This window comes from Tachysurus vachellii, chromosome 1 (genome assembly GCF_030014155.1).
Source record: "Tachysurus vachellii isolate PV-2020 chromosome 1, HZAU_Pvac_v1, whole genome shotgun sequence".
Lineage (NCBI taxonomy): Eukaryota > Metazoa > Chordata > Actinopteri > Siluriformes > Bagridae > Tachysurus > Tachysurus vachellii.
Genome location: NC_083460.1, coordinates 16,758,812 through 16,782,703, shown reverse-complemented (window position 1 = coordinate 16,782,703; position 23,892 = coordinate 16,758,812). Strand labels below are relative to the sequence as shown.

General features: G+C 39.7%; 1 protein-coding gene across 1 annotated transcript in view; it reads right to left on the bottom strand.

Moving 5' to 3' along the window:
- ppm1lb (protein phosphatase, Mg2+/Mn2+ dependent, 1Lb) overlaps positions 1 to 23,892 on the bottom strand; it is a 76,239-nt gene that overhangs the window by 16,887 nt on the left and 35,460 nt on the right. Inside the window, exon 2 of the mRNA XM_060875008.1 lies at positions 3,521 to 3,695. Coding sequence (XP_060730991.1) covers positions 3,521 to 3,695 — 175 coding nt within the window. The remainder of the gene's footprint in view (positions 1 to 3,520; positions 3,696 to 23,892) is intronic.

The window sequence follows — 23,892 nt, the reverse complement described above, 5'->3', positions numbered from 1 at the left end:
ATTTCAGCTGCAGTATTTCTTTGCTCTGGCACATCCGTAGAAGTGTCGCGTAACGCTATTTCTGCTGCGGCACAATTAAATCCTCGGCAGCGGAACAATGTACAGCTAACGCTAAACACTAGATCCAGATCCAGCCAGATCCAAACACAGCTTTGAATGATTTTCCTTTATTTGTCAAACACTATCTCGGTATAACATAGCAAAGTATAGCATTTATATAGAGTTTAATTGAATGTTTGCACACTCCAGGGTTTCTGAATGCAGAAAAAACAATACATTTAAAATATCCTTTAAAAAACATAACAATTTAATTAGGCTATACCCTCAAGACAAGACAAGACAAGACAAGGAACCAAAAAAAAACATGGAAACAAATTTGTTATGAGCCTTTAAGACTCCAGACTTGTTGGATCATTGTAGGATCGTGGGCTTTATGGTGATTATTAAAACTGAAAAGGAACCAGAAGCTTTTCAGAGCACAAAGAGGTTCAAATATTTTGATAATTTCGAATGTTATTTCTAAAGTTATCAAAAGATATTTTTTACAACATACTCAGAAAAAGAAATGCAAACACATCAGCATTTTTTCACACTATAGGGGCAGTGGTGGCTCAACTGGTTAAGGCTCTGGGTTGTCGATCGGAGGATCGAGGTTCAAGGCCCAGCACAGCCAAGCTGCCACTGCTGGGCCCTTGAGCAAGGCCCTCAACCCTCCCTGCTCCAGGGGCGCTGTATAATAGCTGCCCCTGCACTCTGACCCCAACCTCCTCAGTTGGGGTATGTGAAGAAAAGAATTCCACTGTGCTGTAATGTATATGTGGCGATATTAAAGGCTTCTATGCCCCGCTCTATTCTATTCTCTATTCTATTGATGGATACGGTTTAATCTGAACTGCGAAATCAAAGACGAGATTTGTCGCTAATTTATTGTGCTTACTATTAAGATAAGCAAACGTAATGTAATCATCCAATCACGTATCAGCGGGGCAAATGCATAACATCTTGAAGCTACAAGTCAAGAGCTTCAGTTAATGTTTACATTAAACATCAGAATGGGGAAAAAATGGTCTCAGTGACTTTGGCCTATGTTTGTTACTTCCAGATGGGCTTGTTTGCATATTCCAGAAAACTGATGATCTCATGAGATTTTCATTCCACAACAGTCTTGTGGAGTTTGGTACAAAAAGCATAAACTTCCAAAGAGCTGCAGTTCTGTAGCTGTAAACACCTCACTGATGAGAGGTCAAACGAGAATGGCTAGGCTAGTTTAGCTGACAGGAAGGCTATGGCTACGCAAATAACCACTCTTTATAACCACAGTGAGCAGAAAAGCATTTCGGAATATATTGAAAGTCAAACTGAATGGGCCACAAGATCAGAAGACCACCTCGGGTTCTACAACTGTCAGCGAAGAACTGGAAAACAAGGCTGAAGTGCGCACATGCTCTTCTCTATTGTTACTGTGGCAGATGTGAAATCAGGAGACCATAGAAGCACATGGAAGAATCTGTTTTTATACTTTTTTGGTCTTATGTATTGGAATTTTGTCTTCAAGAACATCCAAGAAGTTTTTGAAATATTCAGAGAATACAGTGAAATACAGTATATCAATTATTTTGGTAACATTAAATCCAGACGTATTAGGATGATTAACTCCTGTAAAAAACCTGGTCAGGTTAAAAAAAAACACTGAATGGGTAAACGGTAATAAACAGAAATGCTGAGTAATATAAATCAGCTATGAGGTAAACGTCTGATCGCCACATAACTATCACTACAATCTGTGACCAAAAATCCTAGTTTTAGAATTCAGAAATAGCAAACTGAGATGAACGAGGAGTGATGGACGGTTTTCCGCTATGAATTTTTCAACCTTCTCTCTTCCTTGCTCGATTTCATCATCAAAAAAGCATCAGTGCTTTTGGGGAAAGTGGCACAGATGAATAAAACACTTCATGTCTGTGTGCATATCTAGGGCAGCCTCCGAGTGCCACATGCCCAAAAATATGTAATACTACACATAAGAGCTTTTCATTTTCAGTTGGAAAACTAACTCAGGTATTCAGAGTATACACAAAGGCTTTTATAGTTCATAATATGACCAATTTTATGTAATTAAAAGTACTCACTCACTCACTCACTCATTTTCTACTGCTTATCCGAACTACCTCGGGTCACAGGGTGCCTGTGCCTATCTCAGGCGTCATCAGGCATCAAGGCAGGATACACCCTGGACAGAGTGCCAACCCATCGCAGGACACACACACTCTCATTCACTCACGCAATAACACACTACCGACAATTTTCCAGAGATGCCAATCAACCTTCCATGCATGTCTTTGGACCGGGGGAGGAAACCGGAGTACCCGGAGGAAACCCCCGAGGCACGGTGGAGAACATGCAAACTCCACAAACACAAGGCGGACCCCCAACCCTGGAGGTGTGAGGCGAATGTGCTAACCACTAAACCACCGTGTCCCCCGTAATTAAAAGTAATTCAACATAATTTTCTATCTTTTTTTTATGAAAACCAGGAGCCGACCACACCAGTTGAATGCAAAATTGCTAAACTAAACTATATATTGAGAGGAATTTTGTAAAAATGTTGGTTTCACCACATACACCTAAGGTATAGTATAACAAGTAGTGTGTAAAGATAAAAAACACGGAGAATTTCGCCAATGCAGGCAAATTAGAAACCTGATCTGACAAACAGGAAATACTGCATGACTCCATGATTAAGATGATCATATGTCATGTAATCTGACTACAATAACATCATTGGTTATAGTGGAGAAAGAAATAACAGCTTCTTCATTCTCTCTCTCACTCTCTCTCTCTCTCTCGCTCTCTCACTTTCTCTCTTTTCATCTCTTGCCACAGAGGGATCTTTGGATAATTATGAGATGCCACAGAAAGACAAACCTTTAATTAAATAGTACAGGAAGCATATGTTGACAAAGATAAGACTTTCTTTCTCTAACTCAATATTCAAACCAGCTAAAGCAGTACAGGAATTTATTTGGGAAAAGCCAATCTCCGACTGTCCATTTAGAGCTCCTGGTCCTGGCTGACACCTGACATGCTCTTCTACTGTACGCACAATGTTATCCAGAGTAGTTATTTGAGTTAACGTAGACTTTCTGTCAGTCTACTATTCGTGCTCCTGACCATTCAAATACTTAAAACAAATTTCCTATGAATGTTCAGCTGCTAGCGGTTCCAAATCTTGATTAAATGGAATGCAAGGTGTTCCCATTACAACTGGCTGATCCATTTTCTTGGCTAGTCTAAAGAACCTAAGAGTAACTAAAGGATACCTTTGACTAGTGTAGAAGAACCAAACCGAAGCATGGAGATGCAAACAAGCTGCTGTCATTCCGAATGTATTCCATGAAACACGGTCACAAACCCAGATGCATTTTGAAAAAATCTTCATGACTGTATATGTGAAAAGTGTAAACACCCCTCCCTTTCCATCCCCACCCAATTTCCTGATATCCGTTGCATAACATCTCACCTGCTTCATCATAGGTGGCAGAGAGCTTTTCCAGCATCTCCTTGTCCACATTGAGGATCTGCTGCTGCAGGATGGATTGGTACGATAAAAGACTGTTTTCTTTTTCCTTCTCATAACTCTGTAGGTTCTGCTTCAGGACATCTGGCAGGCGAGTTTTCACGTATTCTGCTGCTGCCTGGAAAGAGAAAAAGATATAGTTGTTTGCTAATGTTGGTGATATTTAACAAGAAAAACCCTATGGTTTACTAGGATACGCTGTTTGATTAAACAAATGAACACCATAATTTGTAGTACTTTAAGAAAAACTAGGGTTATTAAACTCCACAATGCTAGCATATTTTACCCAGAAATTAATCATAAAGAAAATGTAAAAGGAATAACAAAGACATAGTACATATTTGAATTTATCATTTTATTACTAGGCGTTTGTTGGAGCTTTAATTCAATGTACTATGCTCTCTTAATATTAACTAGGGGTTAATACGGTTAATGAGATTTTTTTTTTTTAAGACCTTAATCCATAATTGAAATACATGGATTGATATTGGGTTGATTCAAGAAACCCTAGAGAACCCCTACAGTAATAGATATAAAGCAAGGTTCAGAAACAAAGAAGTAGGTATTACACATCCAAATACGAGTTAATAAGCAACCTAGCCCTCAAAGTAGCTCTAGGAACTTCTGTCTGACCTCTAATCACTGCTGGCATGAATAAATCAGCAGACAAACAGTGATAGCAGGAAGAAAAGTGCACCGAAAGGCAAATGGCGCCACTCTCATGGCCCTCGTCAAGCTGAGGTGGAGAAATTGAAGTCGCTAACCATTTAGCCAAAGGGATCACAACCTGTGCACAGCCTGTTACTTTAAACATTTATGTATTCCTTCCCTCGGAAACAAAATACCACCAATATAAATTTCAGAAAGGAAAAATGAAACCATAGTTGTGATTGCTAGCAAGCTAGGTAACGTAGCAGTAGCAGTAGTAGCAGTGGTGAGTTTTAGCCCTCACCCAAATGGTCTAGTCATAAACCAGACCAAGCTAGAGCATGGGAATTGGCAGTAAGTAAAATCTTATAGCACATAGTACAAGATTCTATTTTAACTCAGATGCAACTTTAAGGAAAGTTTGTGTACATACATCAGTTTTGTTGTTGAACAGTTAAAAGGGGGGGTGCACTTTTATAGAGCATATTTTTAGTACCGATAATAAACCTAATATTTCATAACTGAAGGCTCTTGGTAGTAGATCATAGGCCAGAGTAGTGAGATCCACTGTTTTTGCTATTTCCGCAGGGACTATCCTCTTTCCTTACTCTCCAGTATATATCACAGCATGAGCTTGTAAGGACATGTGCAAGCTCCGGAAGAATCTAACCTACATCCAGGCACAAAACAGCACCACCACTGCTTTCCTGTTCTGCTCTGCCATTACTGCTGCATACTAAAGTGAAGATCAACTGATCAGATGTCTAATCCAAACATATATAACATCTGAGTCTACACCAGATCCACCAGAACATCTTTAATATACCTTGACACAAATTTTACAAGTATCTGGAGCTCTACTGGATAGATAAGCATCATTGATCCAGAAGATTCTCTCTCAATTGGAGTTGATTTAAATAAGGGTGATGTGATTGTGAAAGGGACCAGGCACATCTGGATAGCAATGTTTCTTCGTAGGAGACAAGTGGAAACAAACCATTTGATGGTAAAGCTGGTATTCCTTTCAAATGGCTTAAAAGATGAGATTTCAACAAGGGATTAACATTTGCACACTGAAAACTGGTGCTGGTTCAGGTTAGTCCAAACTTCTAGCGTTTGTCGGGGAAGTCGTGGCCTAATGGTTAGAGAGTTTGACTAATAACCCTTAGGGTGTGGGTTTGAGTCTTGGGCCGGCAAGGCACCGAACCCCCCCAACTGCACCCCGGGCGCCGCAGCATAAATGGCTCCGGGTGTGTGTTCTGCTCCGGGTGTGTGTTCACGGTGTGTGTTCACTACTGTGTGTGTGCACTTTGGATGGGTTAAATGCAGAGAACGAATTCTGAGTATGGGTCACCATACTTAGCTGTATGTCACGTCACGTCACTTTAGAGTCTGGTACTTCTTGTTGCAACATGTGGCCAAGAACTTTGTGCTTCCACAGGAACGATCCACTTGGCTGACTTTGGCAACCGAATACAGTAAAGGAAATAGCCAATAAGATTGCAGCTTACAAGACTAGCTTCCAAGACTTGAGGCCGGCTAAAATATAAGACAGTTTATGTGCAGTGAGCCTAGGATCACTTTATATGCTCCTTCTACGTACCATTACCCAGTGATTTAATGATACCTGTGTACAGCCTTGTGTTGACAAAATACTGAATTACTCAAATGGGGAAGAACCAAGATCTCAGCAGATCAGAAGTGGAAACTGGAATTTTATAGACCAAAACTTTAATTCTCGGCTTGCCTGATAGCATTGGTGTAAAGTACACATAGAACGTACCACTCCAGAAATGGCAATGACTGAGCAGGGTGGTGGGGGCACTGGAGGAATCAGTATATGGCAGCGTGGGTGGGAGAGGAAGGGAGGCAAGAGAAAGGAGACTGCGAGACAAGGTTAAAGATAAGGCTACATGGAGTGTGTGTATGTGTGTGTGTTTGTGTGTAAAAGAGTTGTCAGTGGGGTGGTGATTAGAGTGCAGATAGATTCGGAAAAGCACCCAGGACTCTGAGACATCTTTATATCCTGCCAGAGCAGGAAGCTGATGATGTCTCTGGAATATATAAAGCACCTTTTTTCCGGCTTCGAGATCTTCATCGAGCTGGTGCTTCAGGAACCTACAGAGCCGTACACACTACTATCTCACGCCTTCTGCCTGCTGATCTTATCAGGACAAATCCATTTGCTAGCAGAGATATGGATGGTGGCACCCCTGCTGAGGTGCTCCGAGCCTACTTCAGTCTTTTCAGCACTGCAAGGTTTGCTCAGTCTGACCTTAACAAGTCTCTGACACACACAAATACAACACGAACACACACAGCTGCTGCCAGGCCTCAAATCCAAATGAACCGAGGACAGGTTTAACTCTATTGGACGTGCCGGTGTGGCTGTTGTGTTTAGATCATCCCTGTGTAAAAGACTCACTCTGCCTACACACTTTGGAAAATATGGGTCCCTTAAATAGATCTTTGGATAGTTGTGAGTCTCAGAAATGTTCCTACATATAACCATCTCTGACAGGAAAGACAGAACTTCTACAGTAACTCAGGATCCATAAATCATGGTTGGTTAAAATGAATCATGATGGTAAGGATTAACCACAAATTTTCCACTCTGAGAATAAAAAAGCACATAAAGGATGAAATATGAAAATTCAGAGGTCAGTTTTCTGAAAACCTTTCATTAATGAGATCTTTTAGACATCATAATTGAGTCTTTACAAGGAAATGTGTCAAAATGATTGTCGGTAGTAATCACACACAACCACACAACATGTGGAACAAAGATTAAGAAGTTGGAAAATTATTTTACTGTAGGTCTGAATGGCTGTGACTGGATGTCCAAGCCTTTGTTTAAAATAAATTTCGAAACTGGGACGGATTCCCCCAGGAAGGAACAAGGGCAGAGAGGAAAAAAACAACAACAATGGAACACTCAATATAACACTGGAGGTGTAGAGAGGCTAAGGTATAAAATAAATCCCATGCACTCATAATCACGATACGACACGTTCGTCCATGTTTTCGACAAACGGCAAGTGTACGGTTGTAGAGGAGTAATGATTTATAATCCCTCTATCTGACGTCTCTCCAAAGACCCTGGTTCTTGTCGAGGGTTTATCCTCATGCTAATTAAAAGTTAAAAGTATAAACAAATAAATTGGAACTGAATTGAAGTAAATGGTGAGATTGAACCTACAGAGGAAGCTTCACCTTCTGTCCTAGTTACTGAAAGGGTGTGAGATTGAATCCTGGCCTTGCCAGAGATCTACTATTGGTCCCTTTGAAATAAAAGCAAACTGGCAAAAGAACGAAATATAAATTAGGCTTCAAATGAATCTTTTCTTAGCTTGAATTGAGCAATAAAGACTCCATACTTTTACTTCCTAGGTCTATCAAAAGTGCTGAATTGTTGTCGCTTCTGAGTGGGAGCCGTGTTAAAGAGAGAAAATCTATATTAGCGCTTGGCAGCTATACAATAGGACACTCGCTCATGCCGAAATGGCCCTTCAAAGTAGTTCGGTTATGCAAATTATCTCCTTGAAATCTAATCAAAACAGTCTGATCAGCTGGAGGCCATTGAAGAGGACAGGTTGACTAAAAGGATGTGTCATATATATCCTGAGAAAGACACTAAAAGCAAGTGTAAGTGTGTGTGCATGAATATATATATACATATATATGTGTGTGTGTGTGTGTGTGTGTGTGTGTGTGTGTGTGTGTGTGTGTGTGTGTATAATGGCTAATTTCATTAAAGCAGGCAGCCGCTGTGCTCATCTCATCAGGGGGAAAGACAGTGTGTCACTTGTCACAGATCTTGCCTCCTCCTGCCTGCAAGTAATTGCGCACTGTCAAACACTGTGAACATACAAGCTCCAAGCTCTAGAAAAGCAAAAGAGAAAGGGCTTTGTTCCAAAAATAGCCACCGAATAGCCACTGCACAGTTTGATACCTGATCCCTCCCTAGAGTTTCGCTCTAGTGACCTTGAATGGACGCTACAGCTGGGAAAGCTGGGAAAAGTGACAGAAAGACAAAATATTAACCCTCAAACTCTATTCACTCTTTTTTCCCCCAACTGTATTCTAAAAGATAATTGAATTCGCATGTCTTTTATAGAGAATACAGTATGCAAGGAATGCAAGACAATATAATGGGTGTGGTATTTTATAACAAAGATAGAGATCGTCCTCTACCTTGGATCCGTAAATGCTGGATCCAGGATATATAAAGTTCTAAACAGGAACTTGTTTCTTTGATCGACATCAACATCGACATCAAGGAGAATCGAACAAATCTATACGCAAACAAATGCATTTTTATGTGCAATTTTTTACTTAATAACAGATTGTGATATCATTGAGGTGTAAGAGGAATAAAACACAGCAGGACACCGTAGGTCCTGAGTGGTAAGATTGACTCCGCTTCATATCGAGCTGCTTTACCGGTGTACTGATGTAACAGCAACTCATTTCTTTTGTCACGCATCATTTACACTTCTTACAATCTTTTTCGACACGTTCTTCACAGGCAAGCCATGTTTAATCTCACACTTTTCACACATTCACTGTCAACTCCATCAGCTGAACAACTTCACAGATTGTTAAGAATTAAAAAAAAATAATTCCTTCAGCGAACCAGACGCCTCCAGCTGGAACTGCCATGAGCTTTTTTTAGAAGAACTCGTATGTTTGTGATTCAGCACATTTTATGTTCACACTGCAAGCGCTCTCTGCGACAAAGAATTATACTGGTGTTGACAGGTTCTTCGGCGAAGGTGGAAAAAAAAGGGAAAAAATAGATCGTGCTTGGAATAAAATCGGTTAGGATCCGAGGGTGTTTATCTATCTAGATTCATCTTATCTGGAGTTCTTTTCAGCTCTGTTTGATCCCATTTATTAGGACATGAAAAGCCTCGAGAGATCATAGATCAGCACTTTTCTGAGAAGGCTCCGACCTCAAAAAACAATGTTTTTCAATGTTGAAAAGGTCACAAAAAAATGTTCACCCAGCTTGAAAGATTTCTTCGTAAGATCATGCCAATATCCCACTTGAAAGAATGTGTTAAAGCTAAGTTGCATTCTTGGACAACCGCATGAAACACAAACAAAGCCCAATTTCGGCTCAAGTTGTCCCACAGACTGTTAAACACGGCAGAGTGAAAGAAGAAAAAGGGGAAACCCTGCTGTTAGTATCTGTGGAAGAGCAGCTGGATACACTTGACCCGAAGATAAGACTAAACTATGGCATGAAAGACCAAATCATATGTCTTCCAGCATCAACAGATCCTCTACAACCGAGTTATGATAATGAACCCAAGCACAACATCCATCTTCCTGTAAAATATTCCTGCTGCAAACATTTCAGTCTGCTCCGAATGCTGATCCGTTCACGTGTCTAGTAACATGTTCTGAATAAATTCGCCGGGTCTTCAGTTCAGCTTATGCCAAATCCAGATGCCTTGCTACTGCTAATCAATGTTTCATGTTTGGAAATTAGGCATAATATGCATATCTCAATCAAAGTTTAGCACCTGAGTTGTAGCATGTGAGTTGTAGCAAACCATGCTAGCTTGTTAGAGGTCGCATTTGTATTAGTTCTGATTTAGTTAAACCTTTTGAATGTAGTTTTACTCACTGCTTGATTTCATAGCTGTGTTCCAAATGACATGTTACACATTATGCACTATACGCTATAGCAGGACATATAAGCCGTTCTCAGTCGACGGCAAATGATGCAAACGCAGGCAATGCGCCACCGCTAGCTTTCACAGAATACAGAATTTTTAAAATGTTGAAAAATCAATCCTACATCGTGCCTGCCTCACTGCCTCTTAATCTAGAGCCGACTTTCTGATCAAGAAAGGAGATATTGCCATTGAAAATTAGGTTATATAAATATTTTATTTCAGAGTCTGGATTTAAATAGGTTTGTAGTGCTCTACTCTCACTGCTCAAATGGTCCCATCATCTCTCAGGGTAAGAGGTAAGTATACATCAAGACGCTCCTCTGTTCTGGCACCGAGGTGGTGGAATAAACATCCCCTGATGTTATCCTTCGTCTGTAACCTAGTAAACCAGTATTAATATATTCATTGACAGAGATTTCAAAGCACTTTTGTACGTCGCTCTGTATAAGGACGTCTGCTAAATACCATAAATGTAAACGTAAATGTAGTAGTAATGACTGTATATTTCTGACTGCAACAAGATTTTATGTTCAATATCATCGTATTACTTCCGGGAAAAAAACAAACACAATCTTTCCACGCTCTCGAGCACCACTTTAACAGGGAGCTGCATGTTGGCACACATACACGGCAACACATGCCACAGTTTGGGATTGATGGTCTCATGGGCCTTCCTTCCCCAGAGCTTGTGCACAGTACATCTCTTTAGCTCCGCTGTCAATTAATGCTGCTACTGGCACTATCTGAGCCTGGCAGAACAACCCAGTGTGTGTGTGAGTGTGTGAGTGCAAGCCTAAGGGAGGGTTCAGGCAGTGTTTCTGCCTCAAGTATATCTGTCAGGTGCTGATAACGCACACACCCACACACACCTTAACTTCTACACCAGCAAACACAATGACAGCCTGCATATTATTCACGACCCAGGCTTATTAAACTGTAACCGTTTGGAGAGAGCTTGCAGATTCGGGCTGCGGAGGAGGAAAGCTGGTGTGACAAGCTGCACTGTGAAACAGAGAAAGAGAGGGGGATATCGGAGAGGAGGAGCAGTGATACGATAGCATCGTGTGAAGGCCGTATCTCGAAGAGAATGGACGAGGACGAAGAGAGATAGAAGCAGATGGATAGAGACAACAATAGCATTAAAAAAATAAGTAGTTTGGATAAAAGCAAGAAAAATCAGAGTAGGAATCATTTTAAAAGCAATTTGAACACAATTTTGGACTCACAAACCCATATACAGTCACAACAGTCACAACAATAAACAAGTCACATAGTCACATTTAAATGAAATACATAATAAGTCCTGAAATAAATAAATAAATAAATTTCTTGTATATGAATGATGTCCTGAAATTAAATAAATAAATAAATAAATTTCTTGAATACGAATGATGTCCTGAAAATAAATAAACAAGCAAACAAACAAACAAATAAATTTCTTGTATATGAATGATGTCCTGAAATTAAATAAATAAATAAATAAAGAAATTTCTTGAATATGAATGTCCTGAAAATAAATAAATAAATACATTTCTTGAAATATGAATGATATCCTGAAATTAAATAAATAAATCAATAAAAACATTTCTTGAATATGAATGATGTCCTGAAAATAAATAAATTAATAAATTAATTAATTTCTTGAATATGATTGATGTCCTGAAATAAAAAATAAATAAAAACATTTCTTAAATAGAAATGAAACAATGTCATGAAACAAACAAACAAATAAACACACACATAAAAAAAAAAAAGGCAAAGCATTTACTGAAGTTTAATTTTAAAATGAAAAATCATTAATAAAGAATGGTCATAAATTTAAGCTCTCAGAAAATTCTAAATGTTTATTTGAATCATTTACTCAAAACTACATTTGTAAACCCCTGCCTCGGCATTCACCAGTGAATGAAAAGGTTCATTTTAAACTGCAGATAAGTTCCAACAAATAAAACCTCTGGTGTGACTGTTAGTGACGCCTCTCATTTTTTTTCACAAAAGTCCAGCTGTGGATTTCTACTGGCTCAAAAGACAGAAATATTTCACTTGATGCAAATAAAAATAAAAGCTACCAAAATCCAGCGTTTGTCTTTCATGCCCTGCATCCTTTCCCCTTCAGTAAATTCTTTGGCCAAATGTTATTCTTCTTTGCTAAACAACACTGTGACTGAAAAACAGAACGTATTGTCAGAAACACTAACCTGAAAAACCTTGAATATTCATTCATTCATTCATCTTCTACCGCTTATCCAAACTACCTCGGGTCACGGGGAGCCTGTGCCCATCTCAGGCGTCATCGGGCATCAAGGCAGGATACACCCTGGACGGAGTGCCAGCCCATCGCAGGGCACACACACACTCTCATTCACTCACGCAATCACACACTAGGGACAATTTCCAGAGATGCCAATCAACCTACCATGCATGTCTTTGGACTGGGGGAGGAAACCGGAGTACCCGGAGGAAACCCCAGAGGCACGGGAGAACATGCAAACTCCACACACACAAGGTGGAGGCGGGAATCGAACCCCGACCCTGGAGGTGTGAGGCGAACGTGCTAACCACTAAGCCACCGTGCCCCCCTAACCTTGAATATATTTTCAGTTAATTCATTTTTCTCTGACAATCCAGCAGCGCTTCTTACGCAAATTGGGAATTCAAATCAGCCGTGCAACACGAGCTTCCGCTGCCCACGCCCTGTTACTGAACCAACCGCTCAGAATAATCCCGAACACAGTATTCCACCCAGATCCACAAGAACGTAAAACCCGGTCCTGCTGAATCTTTTCAGAGGAAAATTCATGCTAACAAATCACTCGAAGTCACATGACAGCAGACTCGTTAGCATATTCATTGAATCGTCAATCATTTGCACATCAAAGCATGTTATTTGAAACATTTTCAGAAGATAACGACCTCACTCCATTAACATTAATGTTAGTTCACTACATTCTGTATATTTGCTATTTATTCATTTAAGAGAAAAACATTATGAGCTACAGTAAGAAGCGCCGTCGATAAATTAGATATTGCAGCCTTTAATATTGTTGATATCATCAGAACCATCATTATCATCCAGAACCAGCAAGCTTTGGATCACTGATGAGATCATTGACGACAACAGAAGCAGAGCGGTCTGTTCTGATAAACTCAGTAATAAATATGTTTCTAAGGGGAAACATGGATGTGTGTTGTGCACTTCAGTAGAAAATGCTTTTGCAATATCCTGGCAATTTAAGAGTCACTGAAGCGGTCCAGCTGAACGAGGTCGACTATTAACTCGCTTAAATGATTCGTGTCTTACTTCAAAGGAGATAAAGAGATGGGAAAGCCGTGCGATGTCCTGGAGAACAGAAAAACGGATGAGGGAACGGAGCGAAAGAAATGTATTCTTTAAATCAAATCCACCGGGAATGTAGGAGTGATTGCAGCACCTGCGAAACAAGGTGATCGTCGCTGCTGAAAAATGCACTGACGCTTTCTGACAAAAGGTAAAAATCAGATGCAGGACGAAAGTGTTCTCTTTTGGTCAAGGTGGTTAAAGTGTCGGGCTACTATTTGGAATGTTGAGAGTTCAAATCCCAGGTCCACCAAGCTGCCACTGCTGGGCCCCTATGCAAGGCCCTTAACACTCAATTCCTCAGCTGAGTAAAAATGAAAGTTTCTCTGGATAAGGCTGTCTGCCAAAGGCCATCAATGTAATGCAAATGTCCATTTGTTTATTTAAACATGGGTTAAGGCTGGTTTGCAGCCTGTACGTTAATTAACGTTATTCTGTACATATTAACATTAAGGATAGAGATTTACAGGTGCAACAGTCTTGACAAGGTTTACCATGTCAAATTACCCATGTACTCTGCTATAATTACTTCAGACTAAACAAGTCTACAGCTGGAACGTCTTAAAGTGTTACTCAAGCATAAGCAACTGTTTTACATGACACAGGTTCAGTTACATAAATTGCTTTGTTTAGAAAAAGTCTGGATAAGTGAATTCATAGCTATGAAAGTGAAGAGAGAAGAGAGTGTTCAGTGCGCATGTGTGACATTAGCAGAAAGCGGTTTTAACATTGACATGGAGGATAAAAACAAAGAAAGAAAGCGAAGAAAGGCTTACGATAAGGCAAGAAGTAGGACCGTGTTAATATAGGATCAGCTTTCCAGCGCTGGAGAGAACTGAAGGAGCAGGAAGGCCTGCGATGGGACGCCGAAGTTGCTTTTTTCCTTCTTGATAGGTGAGTAACGTTGGTTTTGCTTTGTTTCACAGAACTAATATATGCCGTCCTTTGCATGATTATGCTTTTGTGTCATTTTTGCTTGTTTGTTTATCTGCAATCGTATTGTTCTTCCCTTCAGCTATGATAAAGACACATTTCTTTCCATTAGATGCCTGGGTTGCGTATGTATGTGTGGGTGGAGCTATCAATACAGGGGTGGGACCCATTTGGGTTAGGGACGTGTTTGTTTTGGTGATTTCAAATGTCGACATTGGTTTTCAAACAACGGAGACCCCACCTTTAACTTTGGTACATGCAAAAAGAAAAGAATCTTTTTTTTTCAGACTCAAAGACAAGACCATATGTGGAGAGACCCTAAGACTTACAGCAAACATCTCGAGCGCAGACTCTACTACAGCTTTGCCCTATTACATCCCTACTGCCCCAGACATCACATCAAGCTTAAAATGTACAAGTTCAGCGATTATAGAAACACATTTCTATCCAATCAAATGAAAACATTCTGCTTTTGATTTAATAATTCACTAATCAGACCAGAACAAAAAATGTAAAATAATGCAGACAAAGATAAAAATGAAATAAAAACCAGTTACTTAATAAATCATTTAAAAATCTGTCTTTATTTCAAACGGACTTTATTACTCGTACGTATTTATGGATCTTGTTTTTTCTTCTTAATATTTGACACCCCTAAAATAATCACCAAGACTTATATATTGATGATTCCTATGTTGTTTCCTGTTTTACAGAATTCCAAAATGGTTAAAGTCATTGTTAAAGTGACAGAACAGGAAATTAGTTAATCAGTTATTATGTATAAAAGAACGGGAGCTGTTGAATTAATGACAGCATTTGTGAGCATTCATACAACTTTTTCAACCAAAAAATAAAATATGGAAGCCATGACGCACAAGATATTTTCATAACAAATGACTCGAACACCATTAAGGAGCCTTATATGATGAGCAGTGTGAAACTGAGGTAACAAAATGTGCTGGATTTACGTTTGCCAAGTAAGGAAAAAAATCTTCCACTGGATATTAGATCTATGTGATACAGATATAAAGGGTTTTATTATGTGGGTAGATTTCAGAGCTCTGTGAATCAGAAACCAAGAATTGTAAGCAGGCAAAACGAAGCATTCTGCACGCTCCATATTCACTAAAAAACACCCCAAAGCCTCACACAAAACACGATGCTGCAATGAGATCGAGATAGCTTAGGAATCAATTTCCTGTGTCACGGTGTTGCAGTTGAAGCCCTTAAACCAATTATATGAAATCAGTGTGAACAAAAAAGATCCTATCAAAAATTAAAAAAAAACTAAAGACACAAAAAGTGACAAAAATTGATTAAACAAGCCCACACACACACACACACACACACACATCACCCAAGATAAAGTGAATCCTGGTTAATTTTAGAGTGTAGACAGGGACAGATACGTGAGGGATGTATTTAATAACACGGTCTAATAATACAGTAATGAGGGTCAAGTGAGCGAACAGTATGTCATCAGACGGCCACTCGATATGGTGCACGATAACCGGAGGGATGAGTCCTCTTTTCATTTTTCATTTTAACATTAGATTGAATAACCTCATCAATTCCAACATAAAGACTAGTTCCTGGGTAGTAAGACACATAGATTTAAAGCAGCAAAGAAGGTTAAACTATGAGAACATTAGCATGCTGTGTAGAAAACTAGCTTCATTACTAGAACCCACAGTGGGGACGAAAGAAGAAAGAAAGAAAGTAAAGCACTGGAAACACATGCATCAGCACCTGTGTAGCAATGCTGACTCCATAAATCCTAAACCGAAGCAGAAAGCACATCTGAGAAATACCCCAGACAAATCACAACAGCCAGAGAGGACAATTAAAATCAGTAGGACAGAGAGAGAAATGGGAGAAAAAGCAGCAGTGCTGATATGGTGATATGTATGTCCTCCAATGGTTTGACCTTGGACCTCGATTAAAAATGAGCCACAGCATCAAATTCGCCTTCACGTTTAAAACACCTCGGATTAGAATTCTACGAAAGGTTGAAGACACATACAAAAGTTTTGTACATTTTCAAATCTATCTTAAAGATGGGGTGCATGATGTTTCAAAGCCAATGTTGACATTTGAAATCACCAAAACAAACACGCCCCTAACCCAAATGGGCGTCACCCCTGTTTCGATAGCTCCGCCCCACACATACATGCATAACCCAGGCAACTATTATGGCGGAACCAGCTGGGGCAGCTGGCCGAGGGGATATTTTTATCAATAAATGAACACAATGAGTAATACTATGGTAGCACAAATGTGTTTTTGTAGTACTGTGTGTTGTACCATGAAAGGTTTAGCTCCGTTTCACGCGGGAGACGACGTTCAACACCTAGAACCCGAGGCAGAGGTAACAGCAGGTCTCCGCCATGTCAATGTTTCAATCGCTTTCTGCTAATGTCAGACATGCGCACTGAACACTCTCTCTGCCGCATATTGAGAAGACACGCCCCTTTCTGCTCATTGGCTACACCTTTGTTTTGTTTGTTGGCCCGACTCAGTTTTCTGACATCGTCCACCCCACCTTTAACTATGAAATGATTCCTAGAATTTATTTTATTTTACCATATACTACGATCCAATCAGATATAATGTTTACATTTGAGAAACTAATAATAACAGATTCGTGACCGAACTCAGTGCACGATTTGAGAAACATCACAACAGTTTTATCAGCGGATGAATTATCGTGCATTGAAGGAGGACGGTTTGTTTTCAGAATCAGGAATACGTAAGTACTGCATTGTACACGAAAACTCTGACAAAACCGACCAAAATAATGTGTTCGAAAGGAAATAAAAATGCTTATGGAATATTTCTTTACAGCTCCCAGTGGAACTTTGTTGTCTAGGGCTCAAAGAAAATGTGGCACATTAGAAACTTTTGTTTTTCTTGTCTTTTGTTGAAGAGGATAAAGATATCTAAAGAGTAGAAAGAGTCACTTCATACTGTAAGTATGTATGCAGACACCAGACCTTCAGCCCGAGCTGTCGACCTTTTCCAATTAGGATGTCACTGTATGCTATAATATATCTTTAAGAATTTTCTTCACTGTAACTAATAGGCCCAAACCTGTTCAAACATGACACAAAGCAAAATCCATAAAGACAAGGTTGGTATGAAAGAACCAATGCAGCCTGCACAGACCACAACACACCTTAATTATTGTCACATATACATTACAGCACAGTGAAATTCTTTCTTCACATATCCTAACTTTGGAGGTTAAGGTCAAAGCAAAGCATTAGCCATGATACAGCACCACTGGAGCAAAGAAGGTAAGGTCCTTGCTCAAGGGCCCAACAGCGGCAACGCTGTGGCTTGAACCCTGATCTTTGATCAGCAACCCAGAGCCTTAACCACATGAGCCATGACTGACCCACTGAGATGAACAGGAACACTTAACGTATGCCACCTCACCCAACATCAGTGCTAAACATCACTAATGCTCTTTTGTCTACAGTAAATGAACAAAATTTTAAAAACTCGCTCCAAAATCTGGTGAAAAGCCTTCCCAGAAAAATCAAGGTTATAATAACAATAACTGGAGAACTAATACTAGAAAGCCACACGTTGGTGTAATTGCTCAGGTGTCCTCATTTTTTGGGACATAGTGTGTTTTATGTAAGATATCAGTTCTACCAGAACTCAGAGGTCAGTAAGATTTCTATTAAAGCAAATTACGAGACCACTGGAGCTTCTCCCATCCCAATGGGCTCGCTAATGTATATAAGACTGAATAAATGATCTCTTCTTCTCTTCTTATACAACATTATCTGTATATTCCAATTCTATCTATATAGCATATAATCATGCCTTTTTTTAATGCCAATTTATATTTCTATATAATGTAAGCAATAAGTGTGAGCCATAAGAGTGAGGTAGATGCAGATAGTTTTCAATCACAGGTTCACGGTCTGCATTCATTCATTCACCATTTTGTTTCAATCACAATATAAACAACAGCAAGAAACAGAACTATCATGTGAACCAGCTATTCTTTTGGAACATACTCTTGCTCCAACATAATCACCATTTTACCAGATTTCTGGAAAACATCAATCATCTTTTGCCAGACAGAAGCAAAACATCAGCCTCCTCCTATGTACAAGTGTTCAGTGATATTACATGTAGCTTCTTTTGTTAAGGAGTTGTTTGTTCTCAGTCAAATTATCATCAGGGTGAAACAGGAGAGCAATTTGATGTAATGAGGTCAGAGTAATTGCACAAGCTTACTGTAGAAGCTCCACTTCCAATATATCATCACTAGGTTTTTGTTCGCAGGGTTGTATTACAGAGCTTGGACAACATGTACACGAACACTCCGTGTATGTTATGAACAGAGTGCTATTTTGGCTTGATTCAGATGTCAGACAGATGGTAACCAGGACAGTAAGGGGAAAAAAATAACAGCCAGCCTTAAATAGTCAAGGACCAGTGGTTTAACCAGTGCTCACGTGCATAAAGTTTATGCAGATAGCAAGCAAGCTTAAAATTCAGTGAACTGGAAACGTTGTTAGCAGAGAGTTTGTCACAGCCTTAAAAAGCATCATGCATGGCAGATACTGACAGCTTAGGAAAAGAGAAAGAAAAAAAAACAGGTAAAATCAGAAAAAAAGGTAAAAATGCTTGACCTGCTTGTTTTAATAGTGCTGTCTAGTCCTTCAGGATCCAGGCCAGGACTTTGCCAAAACCTGACGCTAAATAAAGACGGAAGGAAAAAAGTGCTCAATGATTACTTAGTGAAGGTGAGTGACTTGGCTAGAATGTCCACCTCCATCCTAGCTAAATTAAGTACATAGTTATTTGCTAGTCACTTACACTAATATTGAATGGAGTGACCTAAAAAAGTATTACATATAAAAGCGTACATATTACATATCTTCAACACTGTTGGAGTGAAAGGGCAGCCAGCTTTAGTGTGCAGAGCAGTTCCAGTGAGTATAATGATTAAAAATGACAGCAACGTCCCACGAATTGCACCTTGAATCATGAGCAAAGAGTCGACCCCAGAGAGAGGTAGTGCTTTCCAAACTGAAGTGCTCTCAGTTTCAGTGCTCGCATCACTGCTCACACTGTTGAATACCTTTGTTTTTGTGCAGTTCATTTTTAATGAACATAATTCCTGTTTAATAAAAACAACTGCCCACACGCTCTCTATTAACCCTTTGTACCAGTACACTGGCTTACCAGTGCCAGCACACATAGAATTATCAGGCATTTAAAATCAGTATAAAGAAATTATTTCTAAAACGAGTCTGGACTTTCAGTCGGAGACGTGTGTTTTTCTCTCTGTCGATAACCTTACACAAAATTTTACTAGTTGAAGATAAACACTACAATTTTAGATGCCTGTAAAAAAGGATCTGGGGCATCTCAGAGAGCATAAATGATTGAAGAAGCCTTTACTTTTTTACATAGACATAACAGCACAGCGAAATTCTTTTCTTCCCATATAACAACTTTGAAGGTTGGGGTCAGAGCACAGGGCCTTGCTCAAGGGCCCAGCTTGTGGCAGCATGGTAGTGAACCCTGATCCTCCGATGAACAACTTAGAGATTTAACTGCTTAAGCCAGCACGCCACAAAATGGATTTGATATCAACATGGGGCAGTGGTGGCTCAACTGGTTAAGGCTCTGGGTTGTTGATCGGAGGATCATGGTTCAAGGCCCAGCACAGCCAAGCTGCCGCTGCTGGGCCCTTGAGCAAGGCCCTCAACCCTCCCTGCTCCAGGGGTGCTGTATCATACCTGCCCCTGCACTCTGACCCTAACCTCCTCAGTTGGGGTATGTGAAGAAAAGAATTCCACTGTGCTGTAATGTATATGTGGTGATAATAAAGGCTTCTAGGCTTCATTTACTTTGAAACTTCTGAGTTTGACTTGATAAAGAAATTCAATGCTGAACATGGACAAAACCAAATTCTATTTTTTGGTCGCTGGTTTAAAGAATCTGTTTAATGGGATCATTTATCAGGTTGGGTTGCAGTATGGACGTCCTTATTGCTGTCAATACACGTCGTCTGTTCATTTTCCTGACAGACAACATACACTTACATCAGATATTGATGTCAGTGATACCCGATACCAGAGTTGGTACTGATTCTTCCAGCCTCCTCCCAATTGTTCAATCATTCCTCTCCAAACCTTCCCAAACCTTAATACAGTCGCAGGGTATAAAATGCACATTCAAAGAACTGTAGACTTAGCTAGAGCTATTTTCTATAAATCCATCCAGAGAGGGCAAATGGTATATCTCATATGTATAAAGCTTGCCAACATGTCTTGTGAAACTGCTGCTGAGAAAACATTAATGTGATCCAATGATGCCCAAGCATGCCAGGTCAGCTTTCTAATTTCTAAGTGATTATTCCAAAGCAACACAGAGGAATCTTTCCATTCATCAAACTCCTGCTGAAAATATGACCACCTGCCTTCTTGGCAAAACCTGATCATTAATTGAACAGCTGGGACTTTAAACTGTATCAAGCCTTGGGTGCGGTTTTAAACCGATAAGCTGTTCAGGGGTAGAACCTAGGAACCACTCTATCTTCAATTAAGATTAGTTTGAAGGCGCAAACCACATGTTAGGTACCTGAATATAAATACTCAACATAATCTAATCCATTTAACCCTAACAGCCCTAACAAGTTCTTCTGTGCATATTTTAAGCATTTCTCAACCTGAAAATTAGCCTTAATCTCAAAACCTGTGCCTTTGTCATGCAGGTCACACCATACTGTTCGCCATAATGACCAATAAGCTCCGCTAAGATAGCATGCCGTGAGTCATGACAGTGGACATTATCTAGGCCAGGACCAGAGCAGATGGGTGAGAGACTGAAAAATATCAGGCTTAGACTTTCCACTGCAAGGGAATAAGAATAGAAAGATTCATTGGCATTCTGGGGGTCCAACAGCCCGCTCTCCCTTCTAGTCACTGCAATGAGGGATAACGAATATTTATATTCCTCATGCATACACATATAAATCACTGCATATTCATACACTGGCTCTTAGACGTCCGTTCAAAATGGCTTCATTTTCAGTCAGGCTGTTAGAGTTCTTTTTTGTTTTTAAAATTAAAATTGGTATTCTTTATCCTAAAGCTGGTAATAGAATACATTTAATATAATAAAAAGGTTTCCTCTCAGAGGGCAGGCTCTTCATGGCCAATGAGGAATGATGTGAGTTTCTTAACATTATACAGGTATAGTATAGATCTGTACAATATGCTAACAGTTAACTACATTTATTAGGGATGCAATCGAAATGTTTTAGAGCCAAATAGTCAAAAAAATAGCCAACTTTGACGTCTAACACGGCACACATTGTAATGGTGATAAGAGTTTGCAGATGAGTTCTCTCACCTACCAGTAAGCAGTTCAATAATAATATTATTACCCTGTTCTGTACTTTTCCCTACCTTAAAGGTGGGGTCTCTGTTGTTTGAGAAATGCTTCAGAAAACTGCGTTGGGATGCCAAACAAATCAAAAACAAAACAAACGTATAGCCAATGAGCAGAAAGTGGCGTGTTTGGCCAATATAGGTGGAGAGAGTGTTCAGAGCGCATGTGTGACATTAGCAGAAAGTGGTTTTAACATTGACATGGAGGATAAAAACAAAGAAAGAAAGCGAAGAAAGGCTTACGATAAGGCAAGAAGTAGGACCCGTGTTAATATAGGATCAGCTTTCCAGCGGGAAAGAAGGAGCGGGAAGGCCTGCGATGGGACGCCGAGGTTGCTTTTTTCTTCTCGATAGGTGAGTAACGTCGGTTTTGCTTTGTTTCACAGAACTAATATATGCCGTCCTTTGCATGATTATGCTTGTGTGTCATTTTTGCTTGTTTGTTTATCTGCAATCGTATTGTTCTTCCCTTCAGCTATGATAAAGACACATTTCTTTCAGACGATAAATTGTGAACAGAAAAAAAATCCTGTTTCACAGAGGTTTCACAGATGGGTTACCTGCTTGCATACGCTTGACAATTATGACAAGCATAACGGGTGTGTGTGTGATCACGCCAACTATTTATTACACATAACTTTGCGTTACTTTCAGAGCTGTGAGGCAAAAAACAAACAAACAAAAAAAACGTTTTGTGGATTTTGATAAATCCATTCGTTTTTTTTTTCTTGTGTCATTTGACCCTCACCTTCTTTCTTTCTTGCTGTAGTTTCCCTTGAGATTTCTAAAGCATGGTAATCCTAAGGCAGAAAGGCTGAGTCTGACTATAAATAACTCCCTCAATTCTCCTATCAATCATCTCCTGTTAGATTAATCAGGTCTGGCTGAAGGCCCTGATCTGATTATCTGCTGTTGTAGGGTCCTTGTTTCTGAACTTGTCCCGAATTTCATTTAAAAGCAGAACACATGTACGCACATCACACATGTACTTAATACTACGCATTCTAACAAAATAACAACACAAAAAAAAGAACACAACTTGCCAAACACTAGTGTGATGTGTGTAGAAACCTGGGAATATTTCAACCACAAGTTGAAGTTGAATTAAAGAAATTCATCTGAAGAAGATTTTCAACTGAAGAAGATTTTAGAAAGAATGCTCATCCTCTAATGGGAAATAAGTTCTCGTTTTGATTATCGGCTTCTGTCTGATCACCACCAGAGGTAACAGTCACTCGTGGGATTTAAACATGAAGTTTGTCGTCGTCTCTCATCTCCACTGTCCCTCAGTTCACTCTGCTGCTGAAAAGTGTGGATTAATTCATTAAGTTCTGACTAAACGGCTTGTCTGTTAAATAAACATTTTCTCAACAGTCATGTGTACAAACAGCGTAAACCTTCTTCTTCTATTGTTTTGATGATGACGTGGAAAAACCGAGGCGTGACAGAAATCTAAATAGACGCTCACTGGTAACAAAATCAACTGATGATGTTTATGTCTGAAAACCAAACTTAGAGTCTGTCTCTAGTGTCTCATTTCCCCCATCATCAGTTCAGTTGCTCTTTTTCATCATATCTGAAGTCCAAACTCGATGGAAATCCAACAGATGACAGACACAACATAGTTTGTTTAGCATGCTGAAGCTTAGCAAAGCCGCTACTTTCTTTGCTAACGAGACAACCTTAGTTGACAACCTGTCTGACAACGACTGCAGCGGATGCGCTCACTGAGGTTCGCGTCGAGTGTTTGGCATTCGAAAGTACGAGCTGCGTCACGGCAGGGGAGCCGCTCTGCCTTCCCGACTTCCTTCCGCAGCTCGTTACTGTTGTTAATGCATCTCTACTTGCCATGCCAACACAGCTGCACCGGGTCTAACCGGAGCGGAGGCATAAACAGGGTAGAAAGGAGAGATAGATCATGAACAGAGCAGAACTTTGTCCACAAATGTGGTCCGGGGCCTGATTTGACTCACCGCATTAGCAAAAAATAAAAGAGGTGGACGAGTAAAAAACAGAAGCACTACAGAGTGTCTAATGAGAAAATCAATAAAGATAACATATACATCTTTGTTGGGATCGTGTACGTATTCAGATAATAAAGTCACTGTATGTCAGATACCCTGTGGAAATGCATCAAACTATTTATTTCAATAAACAAGATGGGAATTTCCTGTGTATAGAATTGCACATTATAGTAAGGAAACAATTTATAGACACACTTCCACACTTGAGGATGTTTTTCGTTTTTTTTTGGATTGCTTTCTTTCTCAGGGAGTTTTTCCTCAC